Source organism: Zootoca vivipara, chromosome 8 (genome assembly GCF_963506605.1).
Source record: "Zootoca vivipara chromosome 8, rZooViv1.1, whole genome shotgun sequence".
Classification (NCBI taxonomy): Eukaryota; Metazoa; Chordata; class Lepidosauria; order Squamata; family Lacertidae; genus Zootoca; species Zootoca vivipara.
The window spans coordinates 84,407,494-84,429,672 of NC_083283.1; the positions used below are offsets into that span (position 1 = coordinate 84,407,494).

Genomic DNA, 22,179 nt, shown 5'->3' on the forward strand with positions numbered 1-22,179 from the left:
TCAGAGTCCCCCTGAGTCGAGGGGAGATACTGTGGAGAGGGCAGGTTTTATCCCTGTGTCTCCTCCCACCCTGTTCTGACCTATTACGTATACCTGCTCCCTATTCAGCCCACCCCCCACCCCCAGGCAGGCCCCTACCTCCACTTGGCAATGTTGGTTATTTGGTGGAGCCTGGCAGGGGCCTAGGGGTCTGATAATGGCTGCCTTGGTGGTTTCAGTTGCTTGGTTGATGATGTCATTTGGTTTGTGGGTGTGGCTTAGATTTCACAGGAAGGGAGGGGTGGAGGAGGGTATAACGCCACTTGAGGGCGCTGTTTGACTTGGTGGAAAACCAGGTTTCTACCTGCCCAGATGCGAAATTTGAGGGATTTTTGTCCCCAACAACGCTTGGGGAGTGGCCTGGATCGTTGTGTCAAAATTTCAGGACGATCGGTCAGGTGGTTACGGAGAAAAGTGGAACACGCACTTTCACGATTTTTACATTTTTATATATATAGATAAACCCTGAAATACTGGAATCCTTCTCTTAATGCCACATAGATATAGAAGGGAAAAGGAGTCCATTCTGTCAGGTCCTGTGCCAGCGATCATCCAGGCTGGACCCTGGCCAAGGGTCCAGGGGCTTAAATGGGCCCCTCACTGGCTCTGCCCCAACTGAACTCTTTTCCTACTGGGCTATGGGTGGCCAATAAATACACTAGTGGCACCACTTGTGAATGGAAGACAGAATAGAATGGTACTATTACTTCCCTTTATCTGGACACGATACTTCTGTTGATGCAGCCTAGAACAGCATTAGCCTTTTTTTTGCTGCTGCATCACATTGTTCACTCACATTAAGCTTGTTTTCCACCAAGAACCCTAGATCCTTTTCAGGTGTACTACTAGTAAGCCAGGTGTCTCCCCATCTTATATTTGTACAGTTGGTCCTTCCTGCCTAAGTGTAGAATCTTACATTTGTCCCTACTGAAATTCATTTTGTTAGTTTGGGCCCAGTTCTCCAATCAGTTACGGTCATCTTGAATGCTGGTTCTGTATTTGGCGGTTTTGGCTACCTCCCCCAGTTTAGTGTCATCTGCAAATCTAATGAGCGCATCCCCTCAATTTCTACATCCAAGTTATTTATAAAGACATTGAACAACTGCAGGTATTGCCATTGGGCCACAGCCGGCAGATGACACAATGGACTTCAGATATGAATAAAGGTAAAGGGACCCCTGACCTTTAGGTCCAGTCGTGACCGACTCTGGGGTTGCGCGCTCATCTCGCATTATTGGCCGAGGGAGCCGGCGTATAGCTTCCAGGTCATGTGGCCAGCATGACAAAGCCGCAGCTGGCGAACCAGAGCAGCGCATGGAAACGCTGTTTACCTTCCCGCTATAGCGGTTCCTATTTATCTACTTGCATTTTGACGTGCTTTCGAACTGCTAGGTTGGCAGGAGCTGGGACCAAGCAACGGGAGCTCACCCCGTCACAGGGATTCGAACCGCCAACCTTCTGATCAGCAAGCCCTAGGCTCAGTGGTTTAACCACAGCGCCACCTGGGTCCCAGGTGAATACATACCATCAATAATTGCCCACTAGTGTGGATGGGAAACACTGAGACAGACTTAAATTGATATCCCTCATGTGTGGATGAACATGCAACACCCACACATACCCCACTGGAAACACTGGAACTGTGCAAGCCATAAGCACATTAACACTTCAGTGTGCGCACAGTTTATGGGTTTGTGTGCTGGCTGACTCTGCTTTTTTCACACATGCAGGCAAAGACCTGATGCTACAACTGGTATTTAGATAGTAGCTTCCTCTGGGTTCTCTACACTCTTCTCCTGAACCTTTGTACTTGCCTAGTTACCCAGGGTTGGGGGTTGGGGGGGGGTGTATGAGTTGCCCCCCGGCTAATCAGTGCAGCTGCAGGAATATGTGGCTTTCATTCATGGACCTTTGAAGAGCATGTTGCTCTTTTTATATTGGAAGGGGAGTAAAGAGAGCCGGGCATTCAGCTGCAGAGAAGGGAGAACTCAAGAGTCCAGACCTACAAACAGAGGCAGAAATGTGGAGTATGGGGGAAGAAAGTAAAGCTGGCAGATGACAAGCAGAGCAGGCTGAAAATAAAACATTTAGCACAGTGCCTGGGCACATTTTTGGATGCACTGCCCAAGTTCAGGCACTTTGTCCTGCCAGCAGTCACCTCCTACCTCCCCACCCCCCACAAAATTTAGAGGGAAGATTGATGCAATGCCATCAACATACACAGCAGCAACAGAAATTTAGCAGTGGGGGAAAGGATGTGATACAAACAAACGTTGCTCTCCCAGGTGTTGACAACCTGCATTTTGACAGCAGGAAAGACAGAGGGAGGAAAAGGGATAAATAAGGGCAGTTTGGAGATGCAAGCAAATGCAATTACATATTCTTAGGCTTGGCGTGAGGATTAAGTGATAAAAAGCCTGTGAAGACACTATACCTTTAAAGCTCATCATTTCTCTCAAAGAATTCTGGACACTGTAGTTTGCCCCTGCAGAGTTACAATTCCAAGCAACCCCTAACCAACGGCAGTGCCCATAATTCATTGAGGGAAAGGTGTGCTGTGTTCTTGAGAAGGTGAGTTAAAATAGCTTTTTAAAGTTGGAAGAAAGAGTCACACTTTCGCTCAGGGAAATAACTCTTGAGAGATGTCTGGAAGAGCAGGACACATTCAGAAGACAGAAAAGAGTGGGAAAAGGCAGGACCCTGTTCAAAGGACAAGAAGTTTACGTTGGATATGAATGAAAGGGTTCAATGGAGACAGAGTACAGAAAAAAGTCAACAGCTTTGCCAGCAGAGTTTGAGATAGGTGTGAAAAGATCTAGGTGGGGGCACAGGAAGCCAGTGGAGAAGGTTGCAGAAGTCAAGGTAATGCATGATGAAAGGGGAAGAGAGGAACAGCAGGATCTATTGAGCAGGAGTGTTGGGTTAGAGAGGTAGCACCGGGTGTCCTCAGCTCATCAGAGAAGAGACAGTGTGGAGAACAGGCCTAGGAAGGAGCCCCAAGGAACCCCCACGGAGAAGGGAGGAGCCTTTTCCTCAAGCCTGACACATGAAGTGACAGTAATGGCTATCTGGGATTTCACACAGGAGAGTGACTATTTCCCTCTACTGTATATGCAAAACACTCTCAGCTGAGGGATGACACAACCCTGGAAGTCCCAATATTACGCAGCCTCCATTTGTTTCAGGAAAGACTTGTGTAGCATTTGGAAGTCACATGAACTAATTTTAAAAGTTGCCTAATCTTCATAAATTTAACTGCCCTATCTTCTATAGCCACTGAATTTGGGTTTGTTTTAAAGCAGAGAATCCCAGCCCATCCTCAAAAACACCCATGGAAGGTGGATTAGGCTGCAACTCTGCAAACACCAAATGCGTCTGCTCTTCGGCATTCTCTGCAGTGACCCCGACAGCCATATTTTGATCGACAGGTAAGGAAGTCATCCCAAATAGTGTGGCCAGTGGTGAAAACAGCCACATGCTGCCTGGGACTGAGGAGAGTTGCTGTCCAAGAGGCCAGGAGGGCACTGAGAAGGCGAAGGCTAGCCTAACCCGCTGCTCCCTCCCCACCAGCACAACTTCCCACTGTATAGCAAGACTCTGGCAGCCATTTTTCAAGGGCTTCAGTTGGTGGTGGATCCTGGCAAATGCCTGACCATGCAAATGTCTCCTAGAGACATTCCCATATCTGGCCATGATTTCCTCTCAAGGAATGTTTATTCCTGTTTGTGTGGACATCTATTGTCACAGGGCCCAAAGAAAAGAGGAAGGTACTGCAGTATCTCAAGATAGTATCCGCCAGTCCAGGACAGGTAACAGCCATTAAAATAGGTGTTGATGGTACCTATTATAAAAGGGGCTGGAACTTAATTCACAGAAGGATAGCAAATTCCTATGGTCAGAAAGTCACACATTTTACCAAGAAAGCCAGAGATGCAGCTACAGCCAAAGTGAAGCCAGTGGACACCAACTTCTTCTCCAATATGGAGAACCAGAACAGAAATCCCTTCCTCTTTCAAAAGAACAAACAAGATGGAATATTAAGAAGTACCCTCCTCCCAAGTTCACGTTGCTACCAAGCCCCCTTATTCAGAGGACTGGAACAAACATACACATTGCTTCAGATCTGTAATAGAAGGGGGAAACCTTCATGAAAAATCACGAAGCAGTGCAGCTTATTACCTGTATTCTTAGGTCCATCTGCATAGACTGGTCCTGGAGGTGGAGCATTCTGCCATCCATAGGCTGGGTAGCCTTGGTAGCCTGGCTGTCCTACTGGATATGGCCCTGCAGGCTCTGGTGCGTAGCCAGGGTAGGGACCAGGTACAGGTGGTCCACCCGGTTGATGGGTGTAGGGTGGGTACGGGGCAGTTGGGCCCGGGCCAGGATATGGCGGAGGGTTTTCGTAGTTCATGTAGAATGCCAAGTGTTTCCTAAGGACAGAGACAGATTTTACTTTGACTTACACAAGGAACCTGTGTTACCACCAGCCATTTCAATAACAACTTTTGTATACAAAATACTTAATTGTGATGTCCCACACAAACTGATCTCCTACTGTAAGGGTCTCTAAGTCAGTCTAGTCAGTCATAGGTTTTACACAGTACATTTCTCCAAGCAGTCATGTGGCTTAGGCATGCAAATGTCTAGAGAGACACACAACATCAAAGCATGATCGATGCCCAGGGTTATGCACACAGAAGAAGGCATACCAAGGGGGGTCTCTGCTTTTCTTTTTAAATTAGAACAAATTCCTACCCACTAAAGGTTGTACAAACAGGGTTCAAAAAATATTCAGACCATGACCGACAAGGCCTCATGTGTGCAGTGATCAGATGTAGTGCATGAATGCTTTGTACAGAATTCTGCAACCCTTCCATGACAATAAGCACATTTGGCAGAAAGTAAATACTGCTGTTTTGCTGATACATAGAAGTCACAGAATTAAGCTTTGTCCGGCACAAGATTTTGAGTATCATGATAAAGCACAAAACTTAGACAGCCCAAACTATGCCCGACTCCAGGAGCCATTAGATCTGTGTTTTAAATGCTAGCACTCTTTCAGGAAATATTCCAGTTTGATTTCAAAGCAGCAACCCAAAGTTGCACATTAAACTGTTTATTTTTAAACCAACAGATATACATCTTTATACAAATATACATACACACGCATCATGGACATGGGAAGATATGCCCCCATAACATAAATAAGTCAAATACTTCTTATGCTTTTCTAGTGGATGCAGAGATCAGCAAGGATCCAGAACAGGCATAGGCAAACTTGGCCCTCCATGTGTTTTGGGACTACAACTCCCATCATCCCTAGCTAACAGGACCAGTGGTCAGGGATGATGGGAGTTGTAGTCCCAAAACATCTGGAGGGCTGAGTTTGCCTATGCCTGATGTAGAAGATGCTATCCTGAATCTCACCAGGATCATCCACACAGCTGTGAAGATGACTGCATACTATTTTGAAGCCCCCAAGCTCTGCAATATGTTCAGTTTGCAAATTATGAATAACTCAACTGCCACCATAAGCATTTACATTTCACCTCATGGATAAACACTATTTTGCCTGGTGGCTAACAGCCCTTGCTTGTGAACATTTCTGAACACTTGGGCATGATCCTTCGCATGTTTGCTTAAGGACTAAACTCAGCTTTTTGATCAGTGGGAATTGCTTTAAATATATGGTATTTATGCGCAGGAAAGCAGGTAAGCAAACAAGAACTATTTACATTCCAGGCCTCCACCCCCCCACTTGGCCAACCCATAAATAAATAAATAAATAAATAAATAAATAAATAAATAAATATGCTTTCAACTTGTTGTACACGACATCATCCCTACCAGAAAACAAGCAGAAATCGGTGTCTTGTCTCTAAGCAACAAAATTCTGCACTACTGGTGGACTGTACAAAGGTTGTATAAGCCATCTCTTTCGTTATATGAACCAGCATTTTTCCATTACAGCAAAGTTAGGATATTCCTGCCTGCTCAGAAAACTTGAGTATCAAAATGGGAAGCATCATAACTTAATCCAGCCTTCAGCTGACTATCATTCTCAGCCCAGGACCCTCCCTCGTCCTCTCGCCTGTCAAGTCACAAAGCAGAGAAGAGAGTGCAGTGCGTCCTGGGTTCATGCCTGCTGGACTGCAACTCCCCCAGGGCACAATCTAGCTGGCCAGATCTACTCCCCCCTAAGATGAATGGCATCCTGAACAGAGGCCAGGCAGCCTCCTGGAAAGCTTCTTCCCTGCTCTTGCAAGGGCTCTGCGTCCTTGCAATGGTCACTGTGTGCCTGGACTATGTGGATATCGCTTTTGAGCAAACACCAACCTGAGCTGCATGGATTCGGAACTGGACTTTGATACGAGATCCAGGGCTGGGCGTGGCTGTTTGTGCTGCATGCAATCCAAACCTCAAGATCAAGAGGCTCTTAAGGCAAAAGCAGGCAAGCAGTTTTTAGTATCTGTGTGTGGCAGATGAGCATAGGAGGAAAATGTTTAAGCAGAAGCTGCTTTTCTCTGATGGCTGGGTTCCTGCTTCACGCTAGCAGATAAAGGCTGCCATTTCAGCTGGCTGAAATATTTACAAGCTGAACTGATGTGGTCAGAAGCAAGCACCACTAAGTTCAGTGATGCTTGCTGACCTGAGAACAACAAAAGTTGCCAGATTCATCGAGGGTGCAATGAGACTAAGGGCTACCTTTTAAACGATAACCATAGTCATATGATCCTTTTATCCATGTTGTTTTTAATTCTATATTGCGTGTATTCTGTTGCTATGGCTGTTGGCTATGCAAATAAAGTTGATTGATTGATTAAGTTCAGAGGCGCCCCCTCCCTCAACAGTATGTGCAGGACTGCAGTTACAACACATGTCTGATCAGGGATGAGGACCACCCCCCCCATCTCCCCAGCCCAATTCCCCGAAGGCTGACCACTAGATCACCTCTGCTAGCTCACTATTCTATTACCACTAGATGACCCTATCAAAAGGCAATTATGCTACGTAAAGCTGTTTTGGGGGGCTGGGGGGGGTATTTATCATATAGCTACATAGTGGATCAACATATCTGCCTGCATATTTTGGATTCCACTGGTGTCCCAGATAAGCTATGAGGGCTGTCAAAATGTGCTCCTGCACTTAGAAAATGTGCCACTGCACCCCTGAAAGGAGGGCATCTTCAGCCCCCCCAAACCATTCTGCACCCCTCAGTTGTTGTTGTTGTTTTAAAAAACAACCCTGTTTTTTCTAAATCTTTTATCACCTCTCTAGATAAAACAGTTGCCTTGAACCAGTTTTGTTCCCGATTAGCCTTAAACACAGCCAACCTCTTTACCACCCCAGATGCTAATCAGCTGTGGAGGAGAGATGATGATCCAAGGACAGACAGGGCAGGACAAGGTTGGGTCTCGGTTTCTGAACAACAGATACCAGGCCGTGGGCCCTACGCCCGCACCAGCCCAGAACGCCCTGCATAGTATGCAGTAGATCCCTTTAGTAACCCAGCCTGCAGCCCTGTGCATCCACGTCACTCTCGTGACAATGTGATCTTTAAGTCTGATTATATCCAAAGCAGTCAGGCGTGTTTGTCCTGCTGCATTTCACATAAGTGGCTTGTTTGGCCACACAGCCTAAGGGAATCGCTGTCTTCAGGCACCCTCAGATGACAGGGACGGCGGGAGCCTATGCCTCCGAGATTGGCTCCATACAGTTAGCAGAAAGGCAGCTTCACGACTACGCTAGGCCATTTCAGCATTCCCAGAAAAGTAACTGCCATTGGAAAAAAGGGAGCAGGTAGCTTTTCAGGTCTTGTGTTTCTTATTAGACATGATGTAACTGTAGGGGTCTCAAAGGCCACTTGGCCCAGTGCCACTTCTATGTGCTACAAGAGGCATTCTCAGTGCCTTTGTTTACACACTCTTTAGTTCCAACATCTCGAGAGGATGTCCTTGTGTCATCCCCCAAGGTGCAATCCATGGTTCCTCTGCTTATTTACATGTCAACCTGGCTTAGCTAGTCATCAGTATGAGGCAATTTTTCCACATGCCTCCTGCTGGTGTTCGTGACACTTTTGTACAGCTAATCTGATTTTCTCAAAAGCCCCAGAACCTGAAGCAATTGCCACCCTCAACCACAAATAAATTCTGGCTGCGTCCTTCCCAGGCGGAGAGGCTTTAATCCACCCAAGACCAAAAGCAGGCTGATCCCCCCCCCAAAGCAAACAGGCCAACTGAGTTGCAGCTTACGCATCAATCAAATTTTATTGCAGCTTTAAGCTCATAAATGCAGCTTACACAAAAACAAAACAAAACAGGGGCGCAACATTAAAAGGAATGCTGTTGCTCTGCACTTGTACCGAGATCCCCGTAACAAATTAATATTAGGAATAGACAAGCGAGGCAGCCTGGCTTAAAGCGACAGAAATAGGAGCTGAGTCTGACCCCTTTCAAACAGGAACAGTCTTCAGGAATATTTCACATGAACTTCCAAGAGCAGCATTAGTCACAGACTCTATATGGGGCTGCAGCATCAAATTTATATATTTATTTAAAATATTGATAGATCACCTAACGAAAACAATACCAAGACAACGTACAATGAAACAATTCAATACAAGACATTTCAACGTGCTCTTAAAAAGAAGCCAATACACCACAATTGCAGAAGTTAGGAGGCCAGGGAAGGTTCAAGCAGACTGAGGTTGATTGATTGATTGATTGATTGATTAACCATCAACAGGAGCTCACCCCAGTGTGGCATTTCCCCCTTCTCCCATCCATGCTTAGGAAGACTGCAAACCTATGCCAAGGTGTTGTGTGTTGCGCATTTTGGGCATCTCTCCACTCCACCTTATTGGCTGGGGCAGGAAAGCTACACAGGCCATGTTACCATGTTACCATGCTGCCTGGTTCCATCTCTTGTCAGCTTGGGAGCATGTGGCCATAGCTCAGTGACAAGAGCATGGTCAATTCCTGGCATTGCAGGTAGGGCTGAGACAGCTTCCTGCTGGAAACCCTGGAGCCCCGCTGGGAGTCAGCTTGGACAATAGATGGGCAAGTGATCTGACACAGCACCTTCCTGAGTTTTCTCTTCTCTTGACCTCTAGTGAGGTCACAACTGACAAAGAGATGTGAATAAGGGAACGTCTTTTCTCAACTCACCCTTGAGCTACTTTTATTATTAGCAATTATTATTTATTAATTTTGTATTCTGCCCTTCATCCATAGCTTTCAGGGCAGTTCACAGCATAAAACCACAATATAAAAACACAGAAGACATAATAAAAACAAGAACAAAACAAACCAATAACCTCCCCCCCCCTTCCTCCACACATCTAAAAGGGCATAGACTGCAAATCAGCCAAAGGCCTGGTTGAACGGGAATGTTTTCACCCTGAAAACCTCCCTGGGGAGAATATTCTACAAACGGGGAGCCACTGCAGAAAAGGCCCATTCTCATGTTGCCACTCTCCGGACCTCTTGTGGTGGAAGCACAAGAGGGCCACAGATGATCGCAGGCTCCAGGTAGGTTAATATGGAGAGAGGCTGTCCTTGAGGCATTGCACATTTTCTTCAAGAAATTTCAGCTACTAATATATGTCCAACACCATGAGAACTGCCAGCAGATACAAGACCAGGAATGTAGCTTTTAGTTTTAGAAGCCTCTAGTCAAGCTTTTAAAATGGTCCTCCCTGAGGAAGGGAGTGGCTAAATGGGAAGTAGTTTGAGAGCAAGAAAGAGTTCCCGGCAAAAACAAATTCTGGGCCTCTTCCAGAAACATTAGTGGTCAGCTATAGGAATCAAGCTGCGCTGGGGATCTAACGAGGGGATGACGGGCTCAGAACTGGACAAATGGATTTATTTTGCTGGATTTATTTATTTAAATGTGTTTATATCTCAAATAGGGATAAGCTACACATGCATGTCAGGAGTTGACTGCAGAATTTATTCTGGATGCTTTAATCCCCTGGAGTTTTGGAACAGCAGGTTCATTCCATCATTTTATTGCCTTTCTTCAAATGTCTGTCCTAGCTCAGAGAGTTTTCTCAATAATTGTGATCCAGCTAAAAAGATTCATCAAATCAATTTATCTGATAATAAATCAAAGCTGAATAATACTGCATACGACTAAAACAACAGTTGTGAAGAAGAATAAAACAGGCACCCACTGTTTTGAGATGGAACATGCAAATGTCATATCAGGCATTCTCTCCTGTGTCAGAGTAAAGGGGGAATTGCCTCCAAGATGGCGCCCAGGATGCAGGAACATAGGAAGCCATTTTATACAGAGTCAGACCACTGGTAAATCCAGCTCAGTTCTGTCCACACCTGGAGATGCCAGACTGAACATGGGACCTTCTGCCTTGAAGGCAGACGCTGAGTTATGGCTCTTCCCCTCACTTTAAATTAAGTTACAGGTAGGTAGCCATGTTGGTCTGACATAGTCGAAACAAAATAAAAAAAATCCTTCCAGTAGCACCTTAGAGACCAACTAAGTTTGTCATTGGTATGAGCTTTCGTGTGCATGCACACTTCTTCAGATACTTTGCACACGAAAGCTCATACCAATGACAAACTTAGTTGGTCTCTTAAGGTGCTGCTGGAAGGAATCTTTAAATTTTGTTTTAAATTAAGTGCTCATCTTAAAAATAACATTTTCTAAATACTTTTCTCAATTGATTGTGTCAGGGGACACATCGCCCAGTGAGAGCAGCAGGAGGAGGTCAGGGGAGGGGGAGGAGGAAGTCAGGGGGATGGAGGAGAGAGGGCTCAGAGATGCTGCAGAGCCCTGGCACTGCCCTGGCCAACGGGCTGAGGAAACGGGGCAGCCACTTCCGTCGCCCCATTTAAGGCATGGTACTAAGTGTAAAGGGACCCAGGTGGCGCTGTGGTTAAACCACAGAGCCTGGGGCTTGCTGATCAGAAGGTCAGTGGTTTGAATCCCTGTGACGGGGTGAGCTCCCGTTGCTCGGTCCCAGCTCCTGCCAACCTAGCAGTTCGAAAGCAGTCAAAATGCAAGTAGATAAATAGGAACCGCTACAGCGGGAAGGTAAACGGCGTTTCCATGTGCTGCTCTGGTTTGCCAGAAGCGGCGTAGTCATGCTGGCCACATGACCTGGAAGCTGTACGCCGGCTCCCTCGGCCAATAATGCGAGATGAGCGCGCAACCCCAGAGTCGGTCACGACTGGACCTAATGGTCAGGGGTCCCTTTACCCTTTACCTTTACTAAGTGTAAGGAGGGGAGGCAGCGTTTTGGGGTGCCCAAGCGCTTATGCTGGTCACGTAACAGGAAACGTCCACTCCCGGATTCTGTGAGTGACTAGCAGGTCATGTTTCTTGGCATCTCTGCACTGTAAATACTATTCACAATAAACCTGTTAGAGACAGGACGGACTTTGGTGTCTTTACTCAAGAGTAGCCACACACAAGCCCTGACAGATTGGGAATACTGTTGTCAAGCAAGAGGTTGAATTGATCATATGATTAAAAGTGTCATCCATAGTTTACACAGGAGATAACAATACTCTAAGATAAATATACAGTATTTTTAAAACTAAGTGAAAGATACAGAACTCTATCAAAAGCAGCACAGCAGACCTCAGAGACCAGTCCCCAACCAGCACTTCGTCAGGCCAAACTGAAGAGGCTCACTGGACTTCAGAAGGCAATGGACACACTGAGCAGATGTCTCTGATCATGGAGCAGAGAAGAGGAAGAGCATTTTAAGAATATCCCATCTTGGAGTAGCTGGACTACTGCAGGAAAAGGCACAGGAAGAAACTGAGTATGTGCCCAGCCCCCAACACAAGTATGGAGTGCTGCATTTTAGAAAACATTAAGCAGTTGTAGAGAGGAGACATGCTGTGAACCAGGGTGGATTTGATTTAAATCAAATTCAATTAAATCACAATTTAAATCAAAATTTAAATTGCTAGAAAATAAGATTTCATTTAAATCATTTTTTACCAGGAAGACTCATTCTTGCTGGTATAATCTTAATACAGTATTTACAACCAGATGAAGGCTTCATTTTTGGAATAATAAATTTTCAAAGAAGTGCAAGTAGATAAATAGGAACTGCTACAGCGGGAAGGTAAACGGCATTTCCGTGTGCTGCTCTGGTTTCCCAGAAGCGGCTTTGTCATGCTGGCCACATGACCTGGAAGCTATACGCTGGCTCCCTCGGCCAATAGAGCGAGATGAGCGCGCAACCCCAGAGTCGGTCACAACTGGACCTAATGGTCAGGGGTCCCTTTACCTTTACAGTGGGAAGGTAAACAGCATTTCTGTGTGCTGCTCTGGTTTGCCACATCACCTGGCCACATGACCTGGAAGCTGTACACCGGCTCCCTTGGCCAATAATGTGAGATGAGCGTGCAACCCCAGAGTCGGTCACGACTGGACCTAATGGTCAGGGGTCCCTTTACCTTTACCTTATATCAAAAATTACTGATTTGGTTATACTATTAGAAATACATAGACAGGTAATTATGAAATTATTGTGGGGTTTAAAAAGTTAACTGTTTCTGCTGTACTTTATTGGAAGGAGAAAAATAATAATTTCCTTAATAACAATTTTAACAATTTATTTAACTAAAACAATAACATTATAGCATATGTATCCATGTTTGCTAACTGATGTGGTTACATCGTTTTTTTAAAAAAAACTAAGACTGTGTTTTAGCACACATGAAAAACTTAAAACAAATCCTTATTTTCTGATGAATAGCCTTTGGACTATAATGTAATTTAAATAGAAAACTATCTTTAGAAAGATTTTTCCCCCAAAAGCATTTTATTGTAAAAACCCAATTTAAATTTAAAAAACAAAATTATTTTTATATATTTAGTTTTTTAATCATTGATTTTTATCCACCCTCCCGTGAACACTACCAAGCACATCATAAAATGTATAGACCATTTGCTACTTTGTGAATGGCCCATTATCAGGGCTGCTCTCTACACATACTTTTTTTAAAAATTCAAATTTTTAAAATTTATTTGATAGTAAGATACAAGAAAACAAAGAACATAACTTATACAAAACAATAAACAACCATATAAAACAGACATAAACAAATATATATATATCTTCCCCAACTATTAACTTCCCTTCACATTTTAGGATGACTTCCTCAAGTCCTCCCTATCTGTGGTTCATTGTCATTCATTTTTAGCAATTTCTAAATCATATCTTTAACTCACACTATCTAACTTCTATAACACATACTTAAATTTTTTACCTCCCTTCCTTATCAAATTAAAAGCCTCAAAACAGAAATACTTGTATACTTATGGCGTGCCAAGTTACTTTTATCTCTCCGTGATTTGTTTCCTTAAAACGTGTTGCATTTGAGTAGCTTAAGCACAACCACTGACTTTCCTACACACTTATTATATTTAGCAACTTATGGGAGTAGCATCTCCATTGACGAAAAACGCATTTCAGGAAGAAGTGCTCTCCACAAGCCATACCTTCCCTAATAACCTCATGGGAATTTTTGTTACTGATGTTAGTGCTGTGGAGGGAGAGACGCTGCCACTTAATTCAGTAGCCACTAGATCCCAGCTTTGCTTGCCCCATTTAATTTTAACTGAAGCTAAGTCATCCTGGTTTATACAACAGCGGGATACATGTATTCCCTCAACTAAAAAATAGTTTTGCCAGAGCAATACTGTACTTTATTATTTTCAAACCACCCTTCACTGGTTAAGATCTTAGGCAATTTACCTTTAAAAACAACAACCCAAAGCCTGTGTGAAGAGATGCGTTTTAGGATGCTATTGAGAACTCACTCAATAAGGAGAACCTCCAAGAGGAGATTCCACAGGCAGGTGACACTAGCAAGACCACAGTGGGATTTCCCAGCTGTGGCCTAACCCTCCACCTGCGCCATTTTGCCATTCCCCCCCCCCATCCATCCACATTTCACCATTAACTTGGCGGGGGGAGCTAGGAAGCACCCCTCTGAGGGCCTGTGACTAGGCTTGGTTGCCAGCAATGATTTTTGGTGGCTGCTGTGCTACGTCCTTCTGCTGCCTTCTCATGTGTGTCTGGTATTCTCAATGAGCATGGCCTAAATGAAAATAAAAGTGGTGCCTCTAAACCAGGGGTAGGCAACCTAAAGCCCGGATGCGGCCCAATTGCCTTCTCAATCTGGCCCACAGATGGTCCAGGAATCAGCATGTTTTTACAAGAGTAGAATGTGTGCTTTTATTTAAAATGCATCTCTGAGTTATTTGTGGGGCATAGGAATTCGTTCATCCCCCCCCCCAAAAAAAAATATAGTCTGGCCCACCACATGGTCTGAGGGATGGTGGACTGGCCCACGGCTGAAAAAGGTTGCTGATCCCTGCTCTAAACAGGGATAGGTTGCCTTTCCCATAGCATTTGTTATCAACGGCAAGCATTCCCCATTCCCATTATAAAATATGAATTTCTGCTGAGTTTTCCTCTTGAGCTTCCAAGGCATGGTGTCCTGTTGGCTCCCTTTAACCACCTGCTAGTATTAATGGAAAAGAGGCAGGCACCCAGGTCATGTTTATACCTAAGCACATGCAGAGTGCCTTTCTCTTGGCACCTGGTAACTACAACACAAGGAATCCCAGGTGCTTGTTATTATTCTGTAGGGAAGACAAGAGCACTGCTCTCTGACAGCAGAAAATTGGAGAGGCAGCCCCAGGAAAGGACAACGTGGAAAGATAATCACAATCAATGTAAAATTAAGTGTGAATCCCCCCCCAGTCCCCACACTGCTACTATGCAGACTTACCTGAGGACTTACTTCCAAGTAGCAATGCATAAGATCAGGCTGCGGGAGGGAAAGGAATGGGAATGAGGCAAGAGAGGAGACGCACAAAATTAATATGGGAAAGGAAGAAAGAAATGTGTAAAACAACCAGAAACTAAACTGGGAGAAAAAGAGGAGGAATGGCTACAACGCTACACACACAATGATGTGTTACTTCAGAGTCAATGTGCAACAGGAAAAGTCTTGAGGGCTTACCTAAAACAAGGGGGTGTCAGAGATTAGAGCAACCATTGCTGCTGCGATTTATGTGTTCAGGGAGGCAAGGAAGAGAATTGCTGCTACCCAATCTTGGGAAAACTAAAATCCTAGATTTGTCCAATGTTTTCTATAGACATTTCCTATCTCTGTGGTGTGGGGGAGAGAAAAGAGTTGAAAAGAATGAGAACTTGGGCAACTGAGACATGAAGCTTAAGAGGTTGCTTGAAAACAAGCCCTCCACCCCCAGTGAAAATGGTGATCAGAGGAGAGAAGAGTTTAAACAGAATATTCTGGAGGGAGGGGAGATTTGAGTTGGGTACGTCATAAGTTAAGGACTCCCCTACTGACACTATGGACAGCTGCGATTCCAAAATGACTCCCAGGGGCACAGTTACCCCCCCCATTCAGAACCAGAGAATCCCCCACACCTGTCTACCCCGTCCTCCAGAAACAGTACTTCTGTCCTGTCGGGATTCAACCTCAATCTGTTGACCACCATCCATCCCTCCGCAAAGCATCCAGACACCCACATTCACTGCCTTCCTGGTTCTGATTTAAATGATAGGTAGAGCTGGGTACCATCTGCATATTGGTGAAAACCCAGCCTCCCTGATGATCTCTCCCAGTGGTTTCACATAGATGTTAAAAAGCATCTATATCAGGCACCCCCAAACTGCAGCCCTCCAGATGTTTTGGCCTACAACTCCCATGATCCCTAGCTAATAGGACCAGTGGTCGGGGAAGATGGGAATTGTAGTCCAAAACATCTGGAGGGCCGAAGTTTGGGGATGCCTGATCTATATGAAGAGGGAGAGGATGGAGCCCTGAAGCACCCCACAAGTGAGCACCCATGGGTCCAAGCACTCATCCCCTGCCACTACTTTTTGGGCACAACACAGGAGGAAGGAGCAGAGCCACTGCATAACAGTGCCCCCAACTCCCAGCCCTCCTAGACGGCCCAGAAGGATACAATGGTTGATGGTATCGAAAGTCACCGAGAGATTAAGCAGAACCAGGAAATAGCTTTCACCTCTATCCCTAACCCACCAGAGAACAGCCAGGTGTCCACCAGGTGTTTTGGAGTACCACTCCCACCAGCCCCAGCCAGCGGTAAGCAACGATGGGAGCAGAAGCCCAAAATGTCTTCAGTTACCTTTCTGGGGGAGCATTAGGGCTAGCCCTGGATGGCCACCTGTCTGCAGGCCTTTGACCACTGTGCAACTCTAATCCCCCCGTGGCATCCACTACACCTCAACGGCTGTGAGGGAAAGTCAACTTGGTTGGGAAGCCAACCTCACAAAGGCTCCGACGAGAAAAGAGGCAGTGAGTCTAACCCAGAGCTAAGGGGAAACCACAGGACTTCTCCACTTCACTGCCTTTTTACATGCCTAGACCAGGGATGGGGAACCTTAAGTGCATAGCTTAAGCATGGCTACTAGCCCGCAGGACCCTCACCAGGCCATGCCCCTCACCAGACCTGCTTGAGTGCTTTTGCAGGGCTAAAATATGCCACTGAACTGTGATACTGCCTGCTTGCTTGCCTGGACAGAGAGGCAGGTATCAAGACTCAGGGTAGCCTACTGTACAACAGTAAGAGCAGCATCCATTGCTGAAGTCACTTTCACATTTGAGCTTTCCTAGCATCAGGAGGTCCCTGGAAGGTGAACCATGAAGGAATGAAGCCAACAACAGTTCCCAGTGATGTCTGAATTTAGGAACTATGGTTTGTTTAAACTCTGATTAGTAAGAATAATCCAGGATCTGAAACCACAGCCTAGGCCTGGTGGAAACCACTCTTCACAACTAGGTCTGGGCAATGTATCAATACTGTACATTGGTACGAGGGCCAGACTGCGATGGCAGTTTCACCTGGCAGCACATTGCTTTTTTTTATAATAATTTTTATTAATTTTGCATATTGAAAAAACAAAAACACATATACAATAGGTAACATATTTTTCCCCTTCTTCTAACCCCCCTCCATGAGATCCCTCCTGCCACGAGGTATTCCCATGAAAAGTGCGCAGTCGAAGGTGGTACATTTTATAATTGGGCTGGTCCCCACCCCTCCCTCCTCTCCCCAGTACCCCCCCCCCCCCCGCCACCGAGGGGCACTAGGGTGGTAAGAAGAGAACAGGTGAGTGTCCACCCAACTATTTATCCAGACTTTACCAAAAATCACACAAGAAATCAAAATATAAAAATAGATTTTAAAAAAAACAATAATTATTCCTTTCTTTTCTTTTTTCAAAAACATTGTATTGTGGGCTTCCCCTACCTCCCCCTTTTCTGATTTTCATTTTTATCACCATTTAGGCAGTTTTCTTATCATATTCCCCATTCTATTTTCCAAATTCTCCAATCTTATATCAATAATATCCTTATTTCCTATTAAATTTTCTTCTAACATCATTTCCCATTCCCTCCCTCCCCTCTCCCCCCGGCACTCCCCCTGCCACGGAGAGTCCCTAGAGGAAAGAAGGGGAGAGGCAATGGTTCTTTTTCCAATTGGGTCTTCCCTCCCTCCCCGCCCTCCTCGCCCCAGGAGGCCCCCTGCCACTAAGAGCTCCCCGCACGCAGAGGACCGACAAGAGGATGGGAAACCCCAACCGTCCCCTTAATTATTCATCTTACAAAAATCTCTTTTCTAATACTTCCAAATAACTCCTACATCTTATTTCTAATCTTATCAACATTCCTTTTCTTCCCATGCCCCAATTCCCCCCCCAAAAAAACTCCCATATTTTTAAAACCTTTTTACATTCCCAATTCTAAATTTTCTCCTTATCCTCAATTCCTTCCTCCCCGTCCCCTGATCTCGGCCTTCCCCTTCCAGTCCAGCAAGTACCAAAGTCTGCAATCCAGTTTTCAGTCCTTTTTTATCCATCCTATTGAACAAAATACATTCCTCCTTCATCCCACCCCCTTCCTGACAAATATTGCAATCCAGGCTTCTCTGTCCTCCCCCCCCCCCAAAAAAAGTCCCATCTTCTTACCTGGCAGTACATTGCAAGGGACGGTACCACCATTGCTCCTGAGTCCCTCTGCTACCAGTGCCCAGCACACCGAAGCAGAAAGAAGCTGCAGCTGGGCGCTGGAGGCAGAGGGACTCAGGAGCAAGGGTGGTTTCACTTGCAATATACCACCGGGTGAAACTGACACCTCACTCTGGCCCTCCTACCACAGAGGGAGGAACAAGCTTCATCGCCCGGGGAGAGCTCATTTAAATTTCTCTGTTGAGGGGTGTGTGTTGGGCAGGCTACCTCTTTCCCTCTGCCTGCCCCGCCAAGCAAGGGTGGAGGCCGTCTTGCAAACAGAGCCTGGCAGACTCTGCTCTTGGCTACCACAGCCCAGCTGACTCCCTCTGACCCCAGGACCCGGTGGGAGGAACAAGCTGCACTGACCTCAGCTCTCGGCCAATACAGCTTGTTCCACTTCCCGTTTCAACGCTGCAGTGCTAATGCAGATCACGATGTTTGGCTGGTGATACATCGCAATGTCGAAAAGCTGATGTTGCCCAGCCCTATTCAACACATCACCAGGTAACGCTGTGCCTCCGGAAGGGGTTCCGCAAGGCCTATGGAATTCAAGTTACAGTAAGCAAGTTCTAAGTCATTCGCTCAAACCCATCAGAGCCAAGAGTCATAAATAACCTTAGTGTTAAATATTATGTTAAATAGGTTGGCAGCATCATTCAATCCCTGCACATTAATATACATTAATATCTGAAGTCTTATGCCATGAAGACAGAACCATATTGATCATGAACTCAGCCATTTTCCTTTTTCAAGTCAACCAAGATTCTTTTTCTTCTTACAGTATTTCCTGATGCTGACCTTTCCGAACTCTCTATCCTTTGCATTCTTCCAGCAAGCATTTCATAATGCCTCCACACTGGGCCTCAATGTTTAGTTTCACAACAGGAAACTTCTTAGTCATTCAGAATTCTCCTGAAAATAAGATGACCTGGCTTGCTTACAGTGGTAATCTGATCAGATTTCGGTTCTGTGTCACTTCAGCAGCTATCAACCTGCAGGTAAGCATATTGCTAAGGAGATTCTGAAAAGTAAGCTGAAAGAGGAACCAAATAAAACTACGAAACAACCAAACCCTCTTCAGGCAGTTCAAAGGGAACATGGGCTTGGGCAGCCGTGTCACATGAGCAGGCCTTGACCGCCCAGGAGACCTTCCCACATTCAACAGGAAGATTTGCAAAGGGGGATTCTAAATGAATTCAGTCTTCATGTACTGGCAACCCCCCTGCCTTATCAGCACAATGTCTAAACACACCTAGCAGCCTCCTCCAGACCTTCCTGTTCCAGGTGGGGTGTTCAGGGTGCCACACATGGAAGGGGACTAGCACACTCTCTACCTCAATGCCCCTACACACTCCCCACCCCACATGATGGTTGAATGACCAAATAGGGCTCTAGCCATACTGCACTTATATTGCTTCCATACACTTTTGCTCCAATCCTAAAAGTCACCAGGGCCCAAGGTGGAAAAACCCCCACATGATATCTCAATTGCACCAGCCGCCACTGCATAAATACCAAGTGAACACCTTTTTATTTGTCTGAGCATTCCTGTTCTATTTCATCTATTGCTGAATTTACTAATTTTATCCATGGCCTTATTTCATATTCCATGTGGTTTTAAATGTGTTATTTAACTGCTGTAATTTGATTGTTTTATCTTGCTGTGAACTAGACCGAAAGCGAAATGGCTAAAAAGCAGGCAATAAATGTTGGAAATAAGTAATGTCTCCTGCACAAACTTTTTGAAATGAACTGGAGAAACTGGAAGGAAGGGAAGAGGAAGCATTCTGCACCTTCAGAAGGAGAAGGTTCACAGTGTGACAACTGTGGCATGTGATCATGCAAACCAGCAATAGGCATCTCTACTCAATTACAGTGGAAAACTTTCAGTGCAGCTGCCTACAAATAAACCTTTAAGTGGGTTAAGAGAGGCAGGACTGGAGCACTCATAGATTACTCACACAATTACTGCAAATCATGGAATCACCTAAGACATTATATTTAACTAGTATCTTCCACATGGCCCATGACGTAGGCAGGATATTGTTTTCCTTTGCAATCGGTGTGAAAAGTCAGGAAGTGAAACTTTACTCAAGAGTTAATGGGAAAGAAGGCGTCAGACAATCTGTCAAAGCTAATGTGAAACTGCTTAAAGAGAGCCAGTGTGCTGCTGTGGTTAGAGTGCTAGCCTAGGGCCTGGGAGACCAGGGTCTGAATCCTCACTCGGCCATGAAGCTCACTGGGTGACCGACCACCTCTCAGCCTAACCTACCTCATAGGGTTGATGTGAGGATTAAATGGGGTGAGGGAGAACTATGCACTTCAGCTCATTGGAAGAAAGGTGGGATATAAATAAAATAAATTTCAAGAGCCTGTGGGGAGGAAAAAATAAATAAACTATAGCCCAATACCAGGAAAGGGATGGAGACAGAGGAGCAAATGCAAAAGGGCCTTTAATACAAGAACCTGCTCCTATTCTAAGGGCAATGCATCGTATCTACTTATTTGCAACAAGCTTCATACTTTCAGGCAGGTCAATAATAATGAATCGAGATCAGGGTGGACCTTCCCTACGGTAGATTCTAAGACATTCTTGAAATGTTAATTTGTTGCTACAAAAAATTCGTCCTACTACTGTATTGCCAAGTAAGCAAGACATCAATTAATATGCTGCAGTCAAAGGTCTAGTTTGTATTCGTTTTTTCCAACCCAGAGCAACATATAGGTTTCCCAACCACGTCATCGTCCTCCTCTCAGCCCAAACTCCCATAAAGGGGGGTCATGAGGGCTGAGAAGGCTTGACCAGGTCAAGATGACCCAGTGAACTTCATAGTAGAGCTGTAATGTGGGGATATAGTATTTTCTCTCCACCCATCCCTTTAAAAACAAAACCCAGCTTAAGGGGAGAATTGGCTAAGACCTGCATTTCAGGGACTGCTTTGAAGAACCTCGCCCACCTTTTCCACCGTCTCCCAAGCCCCTAAGGAACAAAACCTTGGGCAAGCTAGGATCGCCCAGCTGATCCAAAGAGACCCATTAACCCCGAGGGGGCCCTGAGCCAAGAGCAGCGAGGAGGAGATGCACCTGCCGCGAGACGGCGGCCGGCCGGAGAAGCGAGCGAGTCTCGGGGCGCATTGCTCGGGCAGGGGGGCGGCGTCCGTCTCCACGTCGCGGGGCCTGCGCAAAGGCGCGCCACCCAAAACCCGCCCACCTTCCCGAAAAGGCGCCCCCGGAGCAGGGCTCGCTTGGCGCTCCGCCGCCGCCAGCAGTGCCCGCCCGCCCGGGGAGCCCGAGGGCCAGGGACGCCGAGGGTCTCCAAGAGCCGCGGCCGAGCTCCGCCCGCCCGCCCTCCGCGACGCGCCCCGAGAAGGGCAGCCAGCCAGCCGCGCCCGTGCGCCGTCCCCCCGCCGCGGCCATACCTGCCCCGCGCAAAGGCTCGTCCGCCGCCTCCGGATGCTTCTGCTGCTGCTGCTGCTTCGCTCGACGGCAAGTGGGCGCGCGATGGACAGCAGCGCCTCTAGAGCTGCAGAGTCTGTGCGCGCCGCCGTGAAGTCACCCGACCGCCCAGGAGGGCGGGGGCTGCTGCTGCGTCACGGCAGGCGCACGACGGGCGCGAGCGCGCGCAGAAGAGCAACCCTCCGCGCAGACTTTTCGCTCTGGTCCTGGCTTTCAGAATACTGTAAAGGTTGCTCGCTTGCGCCACGCCTCCAGGTTTGCTACCGGTAATACTGCAAAGAAATACATCGGGAAGCAAAAAGAAGAGACTTCTAGCAGTGCTTGATTTATAACTCAGGAGTCAGAACACAAGAACTTTAGAACAAGATGATCATTGGACATGATCCAGAAAGTATAAAACAACGCAGCCACATAAGAACATGAATCATTCCCAAAATGTAACTATTGTATAATCAAAAGCCTCTTAGGTTTTTGATTACAAACTCAGTGAGGCTTGTAAGCTTGCTTTTGCCGGGTGATCTCATTTATATTAGGTTTAATTTGAGGCAAGCAAGTTCACCTTCTCACCCATATGCTGCAAATAAAAATATTTTTATAGTATACTACCCTGAAATGTTTAACTGTTTCTT

General features: G+C 46.0%; 1 protein-coding gene across 1 annotated transcript in view; it reads right to left on the reverse strand.

Moving 5' to 3' along the window:
* Positions 1 to 21,662, reverse strand: part of CYSTM1 (cysteine rich transmembrane module containing 1) — a 36,097-nt gene extending 14,435 nt beyond the window's left edge. The window contains exons 1-2 of the mRNA XM_035103423.2: positions 21,514 to 21,662; positions 4,219 to 4,469 (exon numbers count right to left, since the gene is read on the reverse strand). Coding sequence (XP_034959314.1) covers positions 4,219 to 4,450 — 232 coding nt within the window. The 5' untranslated portion in view covers positions 4,451 to 4,469; positions 21,514 to 21,662. The remainder of the gene's footprint in view (positions 1 to 4,218; positions 4,470 to 21,513) is intronic.
* Positions 21,663 to 22,179: the final 517 nt, after the last annotated feature.